General features: G+C 48.1%; 1 protein-coding gene across 1 annotated transcript in view; it reads left to right on the top strand.

Annotated features, from left to right (window-relative positions):
- Positions 1–4,376: 4,376 nt before the first annotated feature.
- ADD2 (adducin 2) overlaps positions 4,377–19,150 on the top strand; it is a 63,426-nt gene continuing 48,652 nt past the window's right edge. Inside the window, exons 1-4 of the mRNA XM_017865667.1 lie at positions 4,377–4,475; positions 8,928–9,046; positions 15,668–15,884; positions 17,642–17,780. Coding sequence (XP_017721156.1) covers positions 15,702–15,884; positions 17,642–17,780 — 322 coding nt within the window. The 5' untranslated portion in view covers positions 4,377–4,475; positions 8,928–9,046; positions 15,668–15,701. The remainder of the gene's footprint in view (positions 4,476–8,927; positions 9,047–15,667; positions 15,885–17,641; positions 17,781–19,150) is intronic.

Below are 19,150 nucleotides of genomic sequence, written 5' to 3'. Positions count from 1 at the left end.
TGACTCACCTCCCATGCCATTCCTTTAAGCAGGAGATGTCCTAGAAGTGAGGCTGGCCTGGGTCTCCAGGATCTGATAGTCCTGTTATCAAATTGTTATCATGATGTGTATTTTTCATTCCCTCCTTCCTCTATCTTATTAATAGTTTTATGGCATTACAGGAAATTGCAAAGTGGGGGGTCATATTTTAAGATTTGTGGGCTCACTTAAGTATTTATTTCCTTGAGTCTGATGTTAGTCACCAATCACTCCACCATCCAGAAATGAGTTTGATTGAATTTTAAGTTTTCTGTAAATGGACTACCCATTTTAAAAATCTGCATGTGGGATTGGGCTGGTTTCCTTGATAATTGTCCTTTTGTATCTCTAATTTTAATTGGACTAATCATTAAGGTAATTTCTTTGTTGATGTTAGTACAGAAATTGCCTGGACATATTAAAAGTCACTATTAATTATGTGTGCACCACACTTGATTTCCAGAAAACATGTGGCTTTCTCATCACATTTTGCCGGAAGCTATTTTCCCTGAAGGTTGTATCTTAGGGGACTTGATTTCACCTTATTTGAGAATAAAGGAAAACAATTAGAAATATCTTGAGAAAATACATTTCAGGGGAAGATAAATTATCTGGAGGACTCAAAAGGAGCATTTACCTCTGATAATAACCTGCTATAGGAACCAGAAGAATGTCAGAAAGCTGGTATCCTTAGTATATATGGCTCAAAAAGACATGGTTTCTAAGAAATAGAGTCACGGGTGGAGAATAGACTAAGATGAAAGATTTGAGGTGAAAATGGAGATAAAGTAAGGATAGTATGCAGAATGATAAAATGTTTAATATCAGCATTAAAATCCACATGAATTTTGCTCCATTAAAATCAGTGAGGTGGGAAATACTGACACACTGTCAGAATGTAAGGAAAATGTCAACAACAGAATCAGTGAGATGATAACAATAGATTTAGAGAGCAGAGATCCAACATATGGATAACTGGTGATCCTGCAGGAGACACTAGAATAAGACTATTCTGACCTAAAGACAGGTGGGAATGTGTTTTTCAGGGTAGGTGACTTGCCATAACAACAGCCTCAGAAACTCCAATCAAGTAGATGCTCAGTGGGCTGCTTGCAGTGACTTCCCGTTTTCTTCCATTTGGTGGCTGCGTCATTTCCTAGAACCTGGAAATTTCCACTGCATCCTCTGCCTCCAGCAGGGAGGCAAGGGAGGAGTAAGGGAGTGGAGAAGGCACCTCTGCTCTTAATTGCTTTGGCTGCTGGGGATGACATTATTTCTGCTTACTTTCCACTGGCTTACATTCCCTAGGGTCCTGTCCAGACAGAAGCGGGGCTGGGAAACATGGGCTCCCAGGAAGAAGAGGAAATGGGTTTGGGGAGCACATAGCATTGTCTCTGACACATGGATATGCAAACATACACACAGAAGTATACAGAAGGTAAAATAGTTCTTTCCTTAATATCCCCATAATAAAATCCAATAAGTGAAGTGGAAAATACTGACAAACTGTCAGAATGTAAGGAAAATGTCAACAACAGAATCAGTGAGACAATAATAGATTTAGAGAACAGCGATCCAACATATGGATAACTGGTGATCCTGCAGGAGACACTTAGAATACAGAATCATCGGAGAGAGGAGTGAACAGTCAAACAACATCTCTCCTATTTTTGCTGTCCTAGGAATGGACAGTCAAACAACATCTCTCCTATTTTTGCCATCCTGTTCTTAACACCCTATCATGGCCTGAGCCTCACTGCTCAGGCTTTTGAGATGTCTCCACATGGATGTTCCAGAGCCCTATGTGAGCCTTTCGACCTCCTACCCTTAACATACTCCCTCTGCTTCCCACCATCTCCTCTCTCTGGGCCTACTAACTTTCCTCCTTCCCCTCCTCCACACCAGCACTCCCAAGTCTCATTTCAGTTTTGAATGTTCACAGCTTCCGCAGTCTGGAGAGGGGAGGGATAGTGCAGGATTACCCTCCAGTTTACATGCAAAATGTTCCTATTTTCTCTTATACCCAAACAGTGGGGGGAAATGCCCAATAAAAAGAACCCACAAAACAACTTCAACCTTAATGTGCCAAATGAGCATTTATTCCCACCTCTTATGGCTTAGGATATGGCTTATTCTATTAGACAAAAAAGGATACTTACCCAATAGCTGTTTCCTGGATTTCTTGACAGGGGGTGGTTGGGGATGGGGACAAGACAATCCTGTCACATGATCCAATGAGTTGCACTTTACCTTCCTATTGAAGAACAGATGCTCTCAGATTGGGCCAAGGAGCGGAATCAACTCTTTCATGTTTGAATTTGATTGAGGTGAAACTTTTCAAAATATAGCTCCATTGACTTGCCTGAAGGCAAAAGGCAGGCAAGGTGACTGCTTAAAAGTATCTGTGACTGGATTCCAGGACAGCCTGAGGTGCAACAGTAAATCAGGACAGTCAGCTCAATTAGCCTTTTTGATGGGCTTTTATCCGCATAGTCTCCCAGTTTGACCTTTTTACTGAAGGCACTGAGTGTGGGAAGACTGAGCCCAGCCATCCTGCTAGCTCAGCACTGTCTCTGCATCACCAGGGCTTCCCCAACAACCTTTTCTTTCCTTTCACGAAGGCATGAGGTCCACATGGTTTTGTGATCAGTGGCAGAGGCTGCTGATGAGTGGGTTAAAGCCCAGTGCTGGAGCCTCGAGGTTAGGACCCCCTGGTCACTTTCATGAACCTCCACCAGATCACTGTGCCCCAGTCTTGTAATCATCTCTCTGTGAGCCACCCCCCACGCCCCTGTCCTGGGCCTTTTGAGAAATGGGATTGCAGTTGCATCCCTTTGTGTCCCCAGTGGCGAGCCAGGTCCTGACCATGGCAGATCTTTTAGTGGAAGGATTGTATTGAGTCCATATGAAGCAAGTCTCATAGGTGGCTGTACCCACACTGCAGTGACTGGCAGCCCTGGAAGTGCAGGTGGGTGACCCACCACCAGCTGTCACCACTGCAGCCCACCTGTCCTCTTGAGGGGCCAGCGGATCTTCTATACCTAAAAGCTCAGCTCACTTTGTCAGAGCGAGTCCCAGAGGTGCCCACTCTCTCCCTTGCCTCCTAATCCGCATTTCTGTGCTGGGAAAGAGCTTGGTTCTGAGCCCTGCATGCCAGAAATAGGAAGTAGAATCATCCTTTCTGGTGCTGGCCAAGTCCTCAGGGCTTCCACTAGGAATATAGAACTTGGGCTCTGGCCATTTGCTGATGTCCATTCCCCTCCCCGCCCCACTTCCTACCAGGCCCCTGGCATCTGCTCACCTTTGTTTGAATGAGGGGCAGAAAGTGTGGTGAAGTAAAAGGAGAACAGGCTCTGGAACTAGAGGGGTTCAAACCCAAGCTCTGTTGTTCACCAACTCTGCAGCCTGAATCAAGTCACCCAGGTTCCTGCAGTCTCAATTTCCTCTCCCGAAAAACCAGGATGCTGGGTCCTTCACTGCAGGGCTGGGCATAGCACTGGGCACTTACTGGAGTTTCACAGCTTTTGTAGATGGAATAATGTCTTTCTTCAGGATCTAACTCAGGACTTTGGTCCTCATAATGTGCACCCAAGGTTTCCAGTCTCCCTTCCCAAAAAGCGTTGAACACATTCATTTCTGATCACCTCGGGATTCATTGTCGGGGCCCTGTAGTGTGTTGGCCTTAATAGTTAATTACATATCTGCATATATGTGCATGTATCTATGCATATTTCATTTACATGCATGTTTTTCATGAATACAAACATGACTGTGGGCCTCTAGCAGGCAAGGCCGTGTCTCGTTTCTCCCAGCCATCTTCCCTCTCACATCAGTTCCAGTTCTTGCTCACTCCTGAGCACCAACAGATACTTGACAGATTAACTGTTGATTTAGTTAGCGGGTATGGGAAAGATTCCAAGTCCGTAAGAAAGAATACTCAGTCCATTCATTTCCCAACAGTCTAATTCCGGGATAGAAGAACAGAAAAACATTGCCTACCAATGATTAGTTTTGAGGCTGTTTGCTGGAGGGCTTTTAAAATTCACTGGACTTCACTAGGAATGCTTGCACCAGGGATGCCCAGAAATAAGTAACTTATGAGGCCTGCAGCAGTGAAGGGGTTAAAGGATTCTTCCAACTAAGATGGACATAGACTTTACCATCGCTGTCCTGCCTCTTTCTCTCTTTCTTCTTTTCAACTATTTTTGGCTTAAATGATCACAGCAGTTAATACATAATCTAGAACTTTGTAGAATTCAGAAGTATTTGAAGAAATGATGATAAGCTTTCCCCATAATCCCACTGGCCAGAGGCATGAGCTTTCTCTTTATCTGAACACATCAGGCAGGGTGTGGTCCAGTCCCTTATTCAACTGTCTTCATTTATTCTGCGAAAGTAGCAGCAGCTCAGCCCTGACCGTCTCCTCTCTCACTTGTGGGAGTCTCATTCAGGGATCGGTGAGTCTGGCTTCTGACTTCAAGCCTAAGTCCTGGAGCAAATGCTACACTGCCCTTGTTGGGAGCTGACCTGTGGGACCAGGGCCTGGGGCTTTCAGAGGCCAGGACTGCTGACGGACCCATGGCCATGGCTGTTGGGGAGCACCTGGGAAGTGGCAGCTTGCGTCTTTCCACTTTGAGCTCTGGGTGCTGAGCCACACAGACTGTCTGTTCCTGTCTGGAGACTCCCCCACTGAAGTGGCAGGAGATGGCGCCTGCCTCTGCTCAGGGCACATGAAGCTTAAGTTGATTTTAACAAAAAGTCAGACAACTCGGGCATCTGTTACTCCCCTTATAGACCTTTGTTTCTCTTATAGCCATGAGGAACGATCCATAGAAATGCGATTTCATACTCCAGTGGTTACATGTACTTGGTCTTCAGTGGGACAGGGAAGAAGATGCTTGGTGACAGGAAGCGTGTCTCGTGATGTGTAGTCTCCAGCTGCCATCTTACCAGGGCGAATCCCAGCAGGGACCCTGCTGAGGGGCTGCAGAGGTGTCAGGAAGTGAGCTGGCCGGGCTGAGAGGGAGCTCCTGGGCTCCTCTGTGCAGAGAGGAGGGTCCCAGGCGAGAGAGATGAGGGGGTGCTCAAGGGAGGAGGTGAGAGAGAGAAGAGGGCAGGGCTGAACATGGGAGAGCCAGGGGTGTTGCTGTGTGTGTTGTGTGGTATGTAATATTACCTTCTTCTCTGTCTTCCCATAATTAATGTCAGATTTGTTAATGTAAGAGTTGCGATCTGTTGCTGGGTTCTGCCTCAAGTTAGGCAAGAAGGAGTGGCTGAGGGGCCAGCCATTGGGTTATATACCAAGACAAGAGGTGATTTGGGCACTGAGGCACCTGCCATGCACTCCTCTATGAACACTCAGCACGTTAGCCTTCAGGGTCTATCTCCTCACACTATCATGAGCTCCCCTCAGGCCTCACTTGCCGCTGGGACCTCAGGGCTGGACAGGGCTGCTTTGTTAAGCGGGCCCAGCTCTTCCCAATTTACCTTCAACTAACATTTGTTCAGCACGTAACTGGCACCAGGCTCTGTTGCAACAGGGAGGATAGAGAAATGCAGAGACACAGGCCGCCTGCCAGGAGCTCACGGTAATAGATTGTTGCTGCCGGGCTGCAAGTGGAATGGAAGAGGCAAGTAACAGTGATGTGAGAGCCCAGGGCGGGGGTGTAGGGGGCAGGCTTCCAGAGGAGAGGACACCTGAGCTGCAGGGAGGAGGTGAAGAGAGGAGGGTGTTCCTGGCAGACTCCAGCCCCAACCAAGAATCTGCTTTGTGCCTCTTGGGTCCTGGGAATAGCCCCTGGAGAGCGAGGCAAATGCAGAGAGGTCAGGGGGCTGGGAGTAGAGGTGTCACGTGAGTCTCAGCCTCATCCTACAGGGTCGCTGTCCTCAAGGAGAAGGGGCCTGGCAGAGGGAAAAATGCACAGCTCCCAGCTGGGCATCAATGGGCTTGGATTGTTAACATGGGGTGTGCATTTGGTTTGACAAAGCCTGTTCAGATTTAACATTTTATATTTGGAAAATGTGAAAAGTATACCTGCCATTTTGGTAATAAAGGCTAAATTTGATTAGGTTTTGGTTGGAAAAGCAGGGCTTTAAAGAAAAAAAAAAAAGTTTAGGAACACTGCCCCTGGCGACAGAGATGGATTTTTAGCAGGGCAGTGTCAGGCATGGGCCAGGAAGGACGGTGGACCAGAGATCATTAAAGGATGGAGAGATGGAGGCATGATTCAGGGCCTGGCACTGCAGGTGGAGAGATATTTAGGACATAAAACCAGAGACCGTAGTGACCAATTAAATGTGCAGGGCAAATTGAGGGAGTCAAGGTGGGATCCCATGGTGGGATGCCTGGTTGGTAGGGGGCAGAGAGGAGGGGGCTGGGGAGGCTGTGGTGTGGGGTGGGCAGGAGTGATGGTCCGTTTGCAGGTTGACTTTTAAAGAGGCTGCAGGACACAGGAGTAGGCAAAGTTCCCTGAGTGTTTTAATGTCCGGGCTCACAGTCCAGAGCAGCCAACAAGGACTAGAATGCACTGCCCTAACTCCTGCCGCCTCACAGCCCAGCGATTGCGCACCAAGAGCAGGGGGCGGGTGGCTCTGAGGGGGCTGTGCCTCTGGTGCTCTCTGAACCACCCAGGGGATGTCAGGCATCTGTTTTCACTACATGGGGCACCGTGGCTCACACTGTCCCTTGCATCTCCGCTCTGCCTGAGGGATGTGGGGGCTGGAAGCTGGAGAGAGCTAGGTTCTCAAAGCATGTGCTGGGAAGCTGAAGGCTGCACAAGGGGTGATGCTGTGCTTGGTACAGCAGCTTCAGCAGGCTCAGAGGATTCTGTCTGGCCAGGATTTTCTAAACTCCCCCAGGACAGCAGCTAGGGCCTCACTAGAGCAGCCCTGGCATTAGGCCTCTTTCTCTTCCTTCTCTCATTAAAGCTTGCTGATCTGGTGCCTGTCCTGCCTGCTCAGCCCAACTCCACGATCAGAGGTTTGACAGTTTCATTGCCACAGGACAATGGTTTCTAGATAATACACTTGCCTCAAATACCTCTCAGGACTATTTTCGTTTTAATCAGGGCATAACACCATAACCCAAGGAATGTGCTCTGATGGGGAATTTCAGCAGCAGTAGGGGTTGGGGTGGGAATTATTTTGTTCACTGTATATTTACATTGGGGATAAATGTTTGCTTTCTTACAAGAATGGTGCAGGCTACTTCTAGGGGCAAAGGATTAATTCTATTAGTAAACACAAAAAATAGCTGAGATTCTGAAAATTCAAATCTTAGCAGGTTATGGCCACAGGGCAGCCTCAGACCTTCTGGGGAAGGGGAGGAAGCTGGTGCTTGAGGCTGCAAGATTGGTCCTTAAGGAGGGCAGTGGAGATACATCAGCAAACCCCACCATTGGAGAGAGGCAGCATCAAGTGGTGGCTGGGACCCTGTTCTAGTTAAAAATAGAACCTCTGAGAGAAAGACCTCAGTCGGCACTGGATGTGCAGCGCACAGAGTCTCGCTCTTAGAAGCAACTTACAAGTTCCTAAGTAGAATCGTGAGCATCAGGACTGGGCTCAGGGACCATCCAGGCACTGAAACACTGAGCCCCAGGCCCCCCTGGCTGGATTGAGGAGGAGGCTGAGCATTAGTGGGTATGCAGGTGTCCTGGATTCCCACAGGCACATTGTACCTACCAAGATGAGTTTTCCTTGTCCCTCTTTGGTGGGACGAGTCTCTCCGAATGGCTCCACTCTGGACAGCACTGGGTCAGGGATGGACCTGAGCTGCCAGTGAGCCAGAGCCATGGGCAGGCGGCGGTAGGGTGAGGGTGGTCAGGGATGCTACCAGCCCTGGATGAGACAGCCCCCAGCAGCTCTGGGTCAGAACAACAGGATGTCCAAGTGAAAATGGAAAATGATCACTTGTCATTGCTTGTCTTTATTTTTAAACATTTTGACAATTAATGCTTTGAAGACCTTGATTCCTAGGAGTTTTGGACTAGTAACTCACCCTAGTTTGTAAGGTATTAACAACTTTATATTCCTCCTTAGTAGTACTTTAGGATTTATTATCCAGGTATTCGCTGGGGCCTTTCTTCCCCTGGAACTCTAGGTGAAGTGGCCTTGAATTCACCCATGGACAGCCTGTGCAAATCTAAAACTCTCCCATTTTCCTGGGATGCAATATTCTTCAGGCTGCTTCTGCATCTTGGGCTGCATCCAAACATCACTCACATTAGCATCTGTGAGTTTAGCAGCTGTTAGTGAAGTGTTTTGGGGGTCTCAGGAATGGAGATCCTCCCAGCTCAGCAACTAGCAAACCCGTCTGGGCTCGTGCAGTTCCACATTCTGCACCCTCCACTAGGCCAGGGCAACTGCTTTCCCTGGAGGCCTTGCCAGCCAGGACTCAGCAAAGAGATTATCCAATTCTTCTCTTTAAAAGGAATTTTTATCCCAATTGTAAAGATAATGCAGCTTTCTTTACCTTTTTTTTGAGACAGAGTCTCACTCTGTCCCCCAGGCTGGAGTGCAGTGGTGTGATCTCGGCTCACTGCAACCTCCACCTCCCGGGTTCAAGCAATTCTCCTGCCTCAGCCTCCTAAGTAGCTGGAAGTATAGGCACCCACCACCATGCCCGGCTAATTTTTGTATTTTTGGTAGAACAGGGTTTCACCATGTTGGCCAGGATGGTCCCGATCTCTTGATCTCATGATCCCCTCACCTCGGCCTCCCAAAGTGCTGGGATTACAGACATGAGCTACTGCACCCGGCCTCTTTACCTTTTTAAAGGCATAATTTGCTTTTAAAATAAAAATTCATTTCAAGTTCATTTTAAGGAATTTCCCAGAAGCTCTTATAAATCAGGTGAAGAGTCATGGTGGTGCAGGCAAGGTCCTGACACTTGTCGTGTTTGTGTTTTGCAGTTTCCACCTGGATGTTTAAGGTTGTGTAGATGTGGCCGGCACCCTTGAGAGTGGAGCTGGGGAGTGCAGACTGAACACTGAACAGAAGGAGACTTGGACAGGGCTGGGCCAGCCTCCCGGTAAGTAAGCAGCCGTTTCTGGCGGTGATGGGGGTGACACACACTTTTTGGTTGGGCCCATCACATGAGGTGCAGACAAGGCCCTTCGCATGAGGATGAGCTTCCAGACACTCAGGTCATTGCCATGAACTCCCCTTATCCTGCTGACTCAAGACCTACCACAGAACCTGAAGGACCTTAGAAGTCACTAGTCCTCCCCCTGCCTGTGACTCAGCAAGGACAGAAGCCCCTTTACAGCATCCTGTGCTCACTCTGACTCCCAGCAGAGACAGCTCCCCACCTGACAAGACAGCCTGTTCCACCTTCCCATTACTGAGCAGCTCCTGTCCTTAGGAAGTTCTCCCCTGTGCCCTCAGCTGCAATCTGCCTGTCTGTAAAAACCACCTGGTTTCCTAGTTCTGGCCTCTGAGGTTCTAGAGAACCAGCCTAATCCTTCTTCCACATGGCAGCCCAGCAGATGTTCTGGGGCAGAATGATGGAGTGGAGAAGTGCAGGATGTGGGGGCTAGAGACAAACCTGGTTGAAATCCTGACTCCACTGTTATCTGTGTGACCTTGAGCAAGTTTGTTCATCTCTTTGTGATTCAGTGTCTTGATCTTTATCTTATCTTTATCTTTTTTTTTTTTTTTTTTTTTTTTTTTTTTTTTGAGACAGGGTCTCCCTCTTTCACCTAGGCTGGAGTGCAGTGGTGTGATCTCAGCTCATTGCAACCTCTGCCTCCCAGGTTCTCCTGTCTCAGCCTCCTGAGTAGCTGGGACTACAGATGCACGCCACCATGCCCGGCTAATTTTTGTATTTTTAATGGAGACGGGGTTTCACCATGTTGGCCAGGCTGGTCTCACACTCCTGACCTCAGGTGATCCACCCGCCTCAGCCTCCCAAAATGCTGGGATTACAGACATGAGCCACTGTGCCCGGCCTATCTTTATTTTGTTTAAGTAAAACTGGTACAATAATATCAACCTCATAGATTGGTCCTGAGGGCGAAAATACATCATGAATAAAAGTTGCTTGGTAATATGTCACCAATTCCCTGTCATCAGCTGGCTGTCCTACAATTCAATTCAATTCTGGCATGCACTACCCCGAGTTGAAGGGCACACAAGCTAACTACTACAAGGTAAAGGACAAGGTCACGAATAGGACCATCCCCACCTCAGGCACCAGCCACAAGTGGGGTCCCCAGGTCACCCACACTTCCAACTGACTTGGCTATAAATTTAGGAGTTCCCGTGACCACTCTTCAGGTTCAATAATTCATTAGAATGAGTCACAGAACTCACCGAAAGCATGGTATTTGCAATCATATTTCAAAGGGTCCAACTCTGGAACACCCACATGGAAGAGATGCATCCATAGGTCAGGGTGTAAGGTGAGGCGCACAGAGCTTCTGTGCTCTCTCCTGTGGAATCCAGGCACACCACTTGCCCAGCACATCAATGTGTTCACCAACCGGGAAGTTCCCCAACACCTTGGAGTCCAGAGTTTTTTTAAAAAATCAAGGGGCATTTGTTACAGAGGCATGAGTGGTTAAATCATTTGCCACTTGTCTGGACTCAATCTCTAGCCCCTCTCACTGCTTTGGAAGCGGTGGGGTGGGGAGGCAGTGGGGGTGGAGCTGATGCTACAGGCTTCTAATTGTGTGCTTGGATTTTCTGAGGTGGCTAGACACTTCCTTGAAACTAAGGGCCTATTATACGTCACTTTATTAGTATAAACTCAGGTTCAGTTGAAAGGTGCTTGTGATGAATAACAAAAGACATTCCTACTGTCTTTTGGGCATTTTAGGAATTCCAAAGGTTTTTGAATCTCTGTGTCAGGAACCAGGGACAAAGACCAGATATAGTCTTTCTTATGTCACACCTGGCTTATCACACACTGGTCTCTGATCTCCAGCATCCTGCTTAGCTTCTTTTTTGTGATACTGAGGTTGACCTGTTCCCACTATCTGGTTGGGAAACTGGGCATTCTCAGTCTTTTTCTGAATGTTCTTCTTTTTGTCAATATAGCTCAAGATTGAATTAGTTTTTTAGACTAAAACACATAATTACAGTTATTTAGTGTGCACCTGTTTATAATTGAATCACAAGCCTCTCATTACTTGAATTCCTAATGCTAAGATGACTTAAGCCCTGAAATCACACATAATAAGAGTAAATAGTTAATAGCACTTGCTATATGTATCAAGCCCTGTTTTAAATACTCTACATACATTAACTTCACTAATCCTCACAAGTACCTCTCAAGGTAGTTAATTTACTACAGTTTCCATTTTATATGTGGGGAAATGGAGGCACAGAGCAGTTAAGTAACTAGCTCAAGATTACACAGATAATAAGTGGCACAGCTGAGATTTGAACCCAGATGGTCTTGTTCCAGAGTCTGTGCTTTTAATTGTTAAGCCATTCTGCACATAATTTTTTGGAGACAGAAGGAAGGAACACAAGAGGATACCTCTGATTCACAAAGCCAAAGGCTTGACCCAGGCCCCTGTTGTGATGGTGATGGAGTCAGGGCTTCCATGTCCTACACCACCCCCATCGGAGTACCTCTGGAGCAACCCTCTGCGGCTGGGCTTTAAGAAGGGAAGGCAGGCCCTGGGGCATAGTGGTGTGAGCTCCTGTCCATCAGGCCCAGAGCTTCTTGGTTCTTTGCACTTCAGGGAGGGCAGAGCTACTTCATAGCCTTCACAGACCAGTTGCTGGGAAATGGAACCACTCCATGGGGAAGGGGAGATGGTCAACATTTTCCTGCCTGGATGAAAAAAGGGTTTATGCCAGGAAGGCTCAGTATAAGGCTGTGCTAGCCAAAATGATCCTAGTCCCAGAGAAGCTGAGAGTTCAGTTGGCTTGGAGCCTGGAGTCCTAGGGAGCACAGGGGGCTCACATGCCTATGCTCACATCCGGTGTACTTGCTGGGGAAGGGGAGTTGCTTGTTGCTGTTTTAAAAATAACATCAAAGGTTCAGGGCTTTGAAAGCGCCAGAGAGAATTAATTTACTATGATGAGTCACTAAACAGAGAAGGAATGGGGTTCGATGAAGTGATGTCTCTGGAAGAGTTTTGTTCTGCAGTGCTGCCTGCCCAGAAGAATCTGGGTGGGGGCCACATGTCTGTGTGGCTCCGATGCAGTCCCATCATGTTTGACTTTGTCATCTCTTCTTATCTTTAAGGTCCAGGGATGAGGTTGGGTGTGAGCATGATAGAGGTGAAATATTCTTAACTAACCCCATGCACATGGGATTGACTGGAATCCACAAAGCCAATGTGTGTTCTTTGCAGATGTTTCTCTTTTGGCATCTGACTTGTGGGAGAGGCTCTGGGGGAAAGCAGGAAGGTCTCTTGCTCCAAGAAACCCAGATCCTCCATCCTTCTGCCTTTATTGCATGAATGTATCTGTCTCCAACTCAGATAAATCATAGTGCCAGAGCTGGAAGGGACCCCAGAGGTCATTCGGTTCATTTTCTCATTTAGAGCTGGGCAAAGTGAGACCCAGAGAGAGGCAATGACTTGCCCCAGCCCATGCAGCTACTGAGTGACTCATAGGGGCAAGACTGTGGGTCCCTGGACTTCTAGTCTAGAGCTCAGTCCACCAGCAACATCCTTGACTCAATCACTCTTTTTCCATTCAGATGAAAGGAAAGGGTCTGGATTTAAATGATGCTAAGTATGACCACAACTCTTCTACCAGCCTGCCAAATCTGTTCCAAAATCTTTCTTTACAGAATCTTTTTTTTTTTGGCTGCCACTCCCAGCAGACCCCTTCCCCTACCTCCAACCCTTCATCTCCATCTCCTATTACTAAATATTTTGTCAACACTGCTGGTAAGTGTGGTGCTGGTTGGGGGAGATCAGGTAAGGGCTTTCGTAAGAAGATGACTAACTAGTGGAATGATTAAGATCATAGGTCCTGGTTTGGCAGCTTTGCAGAAGCGGGCCATGGTGGCATTTGGAGCACTCCCACTGCCTGTTAAAAGAAAAATTTTAGGCAAATTAAACTTAACAGAGTTTGAGCAAAGCATGATTCAGGAACTGGGGAGCCCTCAGAACCAGAATGGTTTCTGAGTGACTCTGAGAGTGCCACATGATTGGATACATTTATGGACAGAAAAAGGAAAGTGACCTACAGAAAATGGAAGTGAGATACAGACACGGCTGGATTGGTTCTGACATGGCTGGATTGGTTACGGCTCTGTGTTTGCTTTATTGGAACAGTGTTTGAATAGTTGGCTACCTGTGATTGGTGGAAACTCAGCTGCTGTGGTTGGCTGAGACTCAGCTACTTGTCACAAGAGTAGGTTACAGTCTATTACACATCAGTTTATTATACGTGGAAAAGCCCTTAGGCTACACTTAAAATATGTAAGGAGGCAGCTTTAGGCCAAACTTAATGTACCATGTTCCAGGCCAAGTGTATGATGGGAGGTGGGGGTTTGAATGAAAGGAGGGGCCAAGACAGCTATGGGAAGTGGCCTGTGGTGTGGCAGTCAGACATGTGTGGTTTTGTGCCATCTTACGTCAGACTGGGTAGAAATGGCCAACACCTGAAATGGACGCCTTCCATTACATTGTTGCAACCATTAACATCTAAACTATAGCTATTTCAACCCTGGCTGCTCATTAGGGATTAGGGAGCTTCTGAAAATCCTGATGTCCAGGTCATACCTCAGACTAATTATATTAGAATATCTGGTATCAATAGTTTTTAACGTTCCCCAGGTGATGCTATTGTGCACCCTAGATTGAGAACCACTGCTCTAGGCTGAGGGCTCAGGCCATCAGCTGATCCTTGAGGAACTCTGTCCGTGTGCCTTCCCTTGAATGAACTGTTTGCCTTTTCCCTAAAGGAAGAATGCAAACAAGAACAACAGGAAACCATCTGTGTATTCTGAGCTGATGGAATGGCCTCCCACTGTCCTCCAAGCTTATCTATGGCATCATTCTCCCCTCACCCCACCCAGAGAGATTGCAAGGGTAGAGGGTGGAGTTCTGATAGAATGTGGAAGAAGAGGTTACAGGCAGCTCAGGGACAACAAGAATATGCTTTACTGGACATCAGCAAAGCCTCCTTTGTAATGAGTTTCTGACCAGAATCAAGGGTAGGCTGGAGCCAATAGGACTGCTGGAGCAAGGCTGGAGGGAGTCAGGACTGGCCAGCCACAGGCAAAGGGCAGATCAGGAGCTGGGAGGCCAGGAGCCTTCTCCCAAAGAACAAGAGAGCACTCCATCTCCTCATGGAATGGGAGCCAATGGAGGTAAAGCAAGGGAGTGGCAGGTTATGGATGAGAACCCAGGTGTCCTGGTCCCTTGTAATGCTCTTTTATTTGTATCTTCACATGTATGTTAAAAAGCTAATTATTGTTCAGCCAAAGTACATGCTGCCTTCTGCTGAGAAGAGAATCAGCCAGCAGGGAGAAGGCCAATGCTCTATAAGGCCACCCTGTGTGTTGAAGGGGCAGAGCACTGACTTAAAGGCCTTGCAGTGCTGACACAGGAAGGGAGATGAGCTTGACTAAACTCCCACAGCCGGGAAGTGAAGCCCGGAACTGCAGGCTTACTCTTCAGAAGGGTTCCAAGATAGCAACAGAAAACATTTCTTCATTCATCATTCACACATTTTAAAAACCATGTTGATTAGAAAAAATCCACGGCTTTCCCCCAGCTTGACTCTCCAGAGGCTGTCATGGTCCATGCTCCAGGGAGTAGGTTTACACACAGCATGTGGGAATCTGGCAGCTGGGCAGCATGGCACCCTGCAAACCTTAGTTGTTTCTCAACATGAGTTGAGTGGGATTGAAGAGAAAATAATTTTCCATTAATAAAGTTGCATACCTCTTTTTAAACTTGAAATGAGAATCTGATTCTGCATTAAGACAAGTTTCACAGAAACAGATTCACCAATAAATTCCTTTCCAGGGGCCAGAGCGAAGTTTAAGTTGTAAAGAAAAGCACTGGGCGAAGTGCTTCCCACGTTTTAGTAGTTCCCATGCTCTTGTAGTAGTAGTCTCAGTAGGCCCTGTTTAATAGTAATGTTCTTTTGTGAATTTCCCACCATAACTTTTTTTTCTTTTTAGTTCTGGGGTACGTGTGCAGGATGTGCAGGTTTGATACATAGGTAAATGTGTGCCACGGTGGTTTGCTGCGCCTGTCAACCCATCACCTAGGTATTAAGCCCAGCATGCAGTAGCTATTTCCACCATAATTTTTGCGGGGCCTTATTAGAGGGTTTCCATTTTAGATGAAGTACTAATTTCCAGTAAGTGGCTTACCACTACATAGGCATGCATCACAGAAATGCTCAACAAGGTCTGCAGGTCATGTTTGCATTCGGGGAACTCGCTACTCCAAGCCAGGTGGGACCATTTAAGCGCTGGCTAGTTGGGCAAGGGAGTGGATACCTGAACCCATGTTTTTACTTAGTCTCATGGCACAGCAGCGCTCCTAAAGATGGATATATGGGGCCACTGCCGGCGTCCTGCCCTCCTCCCCAGGCTCTGCCTCTACCATCCTAGGAATAGCTGCACCCCACTGAGAATCCAACCGAACCCAGTCCTGTTCTCTGGGAAGCGGGTACCCCAATGGGGAGCACCAACCAACTGCATACCCTCTCCGCTTCTCTGTAGGGTTCCAGGAGTGAATTGCAAACCCACCGGGAAAATGAGCGAAGAGACGGTCCCCGAGGCTGCCTCGCCGCCGCCCCCGCAGGGGCAGCCTTACTTTGACCGCTTCTCAGAGGACGACCCCGAGTACATGCGTCTTCGCAACCAGGCAGCGGACCTGCGGCAGGACTTCAACCTAATGGAGCAGAAGAAGCGCGTAACCATGATCCTGCAGAGTCCTGTGAGTGGGGCTGACCCGGACGAGAGAGGGCGCAGGGGGCGCTGGCTCTTCAGGGTGTATACCCACGCGAAAGATGAGTAACTCCTCCTCCCCTTGCTCAGGGTCGGTAGAAATGTAAGCCCACTGAGCAAGACGGATCTGGTCACCAGGGGCCTTGACTCTCCCTTGTAGCTGGTGGATGACAGAAACTGGCTTGTATGCGGCAGTTTGGCTGTGTGCAGTGGGGAGGTGGGACGGAGACAGAAGTCCCCCTCAGTTTCCTGTACCCCTTCGGAGCCTCAGTTCCCAGTCTTCCCTCCTCACCGAAAGCTATGACAGTGAACGGACAAATCCATGTAAATTGGAGACCAGCAGGGTACCAGGAGGAGGGGTTGGGGCTCCCTTTACTGAACACCACAAAGTAAGAACTTTCTGTCGGGACAAATGAAGCTTTGACATGAATGGGATGGGGCTGAGGAGGGCCTGGAAGTCTCAGGAGGTGGGGAGAGTGGAGGACTCAGCAGGGCTATGGGATGCGGTGTGGGAAGGGAAGGCAAGTTGGGATCACTGACGTCCCTCCTTACTTGGGGCGGGTTGATTCCTGCCTGGCATGGACCCAGAGCTCCTCCTTGAGGCAGGTAGTGCCTTTGAGAAGGCCGAAGCATGGGACCTGTGGACCACTGAAGACAGAGGGAGATCAGTGTGGAGGAGGCAAGAGGGATCTGACTGTGTAGAGCTTGGGGGTCCTCAGGAATCAGCCTATGATCCTAAGGATCAGGAAGCCCAGGGACAGAGTTGGCGTCTCCAGTTGCTTGCCAGGATGGGCTCAGGAGGTGGGAGCCACTCTGTCTTGGCCTTCCGGGCTCCAGAGAGCCAGGGCCTGTGCAGGGGCTGTGTGAGGCCCTGGCTGGGAGCCATGGTGCATACTCAGGCTTCACAGAGCAGCTCCAGGGAATGGACCCAGGTCTGGGCGATATTGTGTTGGGGAGCCTGGAGGAATATGGCAGATGCTGAAAGCACTGGGTTGAGGAGCCCCTGGGAAAACCCCAGAGTGTGGCTAGGAGGGGTGACAAGGGGGTTAGGAGAGGCGGCAGAGTTAGTACCAGTCCAGATTTCAGGGCTCAGGCAGGAAATAGGGATTGGAAGAGGGTCTGCTTCCTTCTGTCCTTTTATAGGTTGGCCAACACACCTAAGTGGCCCCCCATTTTCTCTTAAGTGTTTTATCCTGCCACCTGGTGGGCATGATTCCTTGCTTATGGCCCCATGGTCTGAAAAGCCAGGCTTAGAGTTGGACATCAGGAGTGGAAGCAATCTCAGAGGTCATCAAATCCTCCTGTTCTGCCTCCTACCCTTTCATTAAGCACATGAGGAAACTGAGGCCCGAAAGAATCACAGGCATCGCTAATGGAGAGGGATGGTGGCTCTCTCCATTCAGTTCTGCCTAAAAAAATGTCTTTCATTACTAAAGTGAAGTCCTGCCATGTCTGATGGTGGGGAGGGGTCTTGGCCCTCATTTAGACACAGAAAGGATCTGGAATCTAGATTACTGCCCAGAGGGCAAGGGAACACAAGATCCATTCCCAGCATTTCTTTGTTGCTTCCCATACAGCAATTCCTGAGGTCCTAGTGGAACTGCTCAGTGTCCCTTGTGGCCAGGGATCCTAAGCATGGCCCTGACCTAGCTGACCCAGGGGCAAGGGTGGGCATTTGGAAGAGCTCATTGTTCGGCCGCTGTGTGAGAAGCTATGGGGAGACCAGCACCTCGGGGTCTGCTTTAGTCTTTCAGGGAGGAGCTCGAAGGCCTCATCCAGGAGCAGATGAAGAAGGGGAACAACTCCTCCAACATCTGGGCCCTGCGGCAGATCGCGGACTTCATGGCCAGCACCTCCCACGCAGTCTTCCCAACATCTTCCATGAGTATGTGGTGTCTGGGGAGCTGCCAGGAGCAGAGGTGGAGGGGAGGGTGGGGTGGGGAAGAGAGGGAGGAGCAGCAAGAAGCATCTGATTGCCAGGCAATGGAGCAAGCAGCCTATTGTGTTATTAGGCCTTGGGGAGCTCAGCAGCAGCCAGAGAGGTACCTGGCTCTGCTTCTGATGTTGATGCAAATTAAACATCCACAGAAGAATTACCCCTGATGCCAGGAATGAGAGGGTGGAGGTGACTTCAGCAGATGGGAGGAGACCACTGAAGCGTGTGTTTCCATGCCCCACTAGACAGGCCCACCTGACTCCACAGATGAGGGCTGAGAGGAGCCAGCCAGGGCTATGCAGGAAGCCACCCTCCTGGGCTGTTATGGTCTGCCCATAACGTTTAAAAAACAAGCATCAAAAAATACTCCCCCTCAATAAGATATTGCAGGATTATGGCTGAAAACTGTGAAAATAACCAAGAAAGGGAAACAGAAATCATTCTACTGTGTTCTTAAAGCCCTCAAATTACTATTCTTTTTTTTTTTTTTTTTTTTTCTGGGACGGAGTCTCGCTCTGTTGCCCGGGCTGGAGTGCAGTGGCCGGATCTCAGCTCACTGCAAGCTCCGCCTCCCGGGTTCACGCCATTCTCCTGCCTCAGCCTCCTGAGTAGCTGGGACTACAGGTGCCCGCCACCTCGCCCGGCTAGTTTTTTGTATATTTGAGTAGAGACGGGGTTTCACCATGTTAGCCAGGATGGTCTCGATCTCCTGATATTTTGGTGAACATATATCCTTCCAGTCCTTTTTTTCTTAACATATGTAGATTATGCAAGCACAAATGTAATTACATAAAATATGGTTCTATAATATAATTTTTGGTGGATACATGCTATTTAATCAATTTCCCATTGTTGGACTTTTAGGTTATTTCCAACTTTTTCTATTAGGAACAACAATGCAACAAACATCCTTGTAAATAAACCTGAGATTATATCCATGATTATTTTCTTAAGATAAATTACTAGTAGAATTGCTGAATTGAAGGTACATGCATGCATGTTTTAAAGATTTTAATGCATAATGGCAGATTACATCCTTTCTCCAAATGGATCCAATTTACGTTCCCAACAGCAATTCGGTAGAGTGCCCATTTCCTCTACCCTGGTCCATAGTGTATATCACCATTTGTTTCATCCTCCCGATTCAGTAGGTGACAAATAATACCTTATTTGTGTTTTAATGTGCATTTATTTGACTACTGATGAGGTTGGATATGTTATGTATTTTCACATACATATTGGACATAATTTTCTTTCCTTCCTTCTTTCCTTCCTTCCTTCCTTCCTTCCCTCCCTCCCTCCCTTCCTTCCTTCCTTCC

This window comes from Rhinopithecus bieti, unplaced genomic scaffold (genome assembly GCF_001698545.2).
Source record: "Rhinopithecus bieti isolate Rb0 unplaced genomic scaffold, ASM169854v2 scaffold_83366, whole genome shotgun sequence".
In the NCBI taxonomy this organism is placed as follows: domain Eukaryota; kingdom Metazoa; phylum Chordata; class Mammalia; order Primates; family Cercopithecidae; genus Rhinopithecus; species Rhinopithecus bieti.
This window is presented reverse-complemented; position numbering and strand designations above follow the sequence as displayed.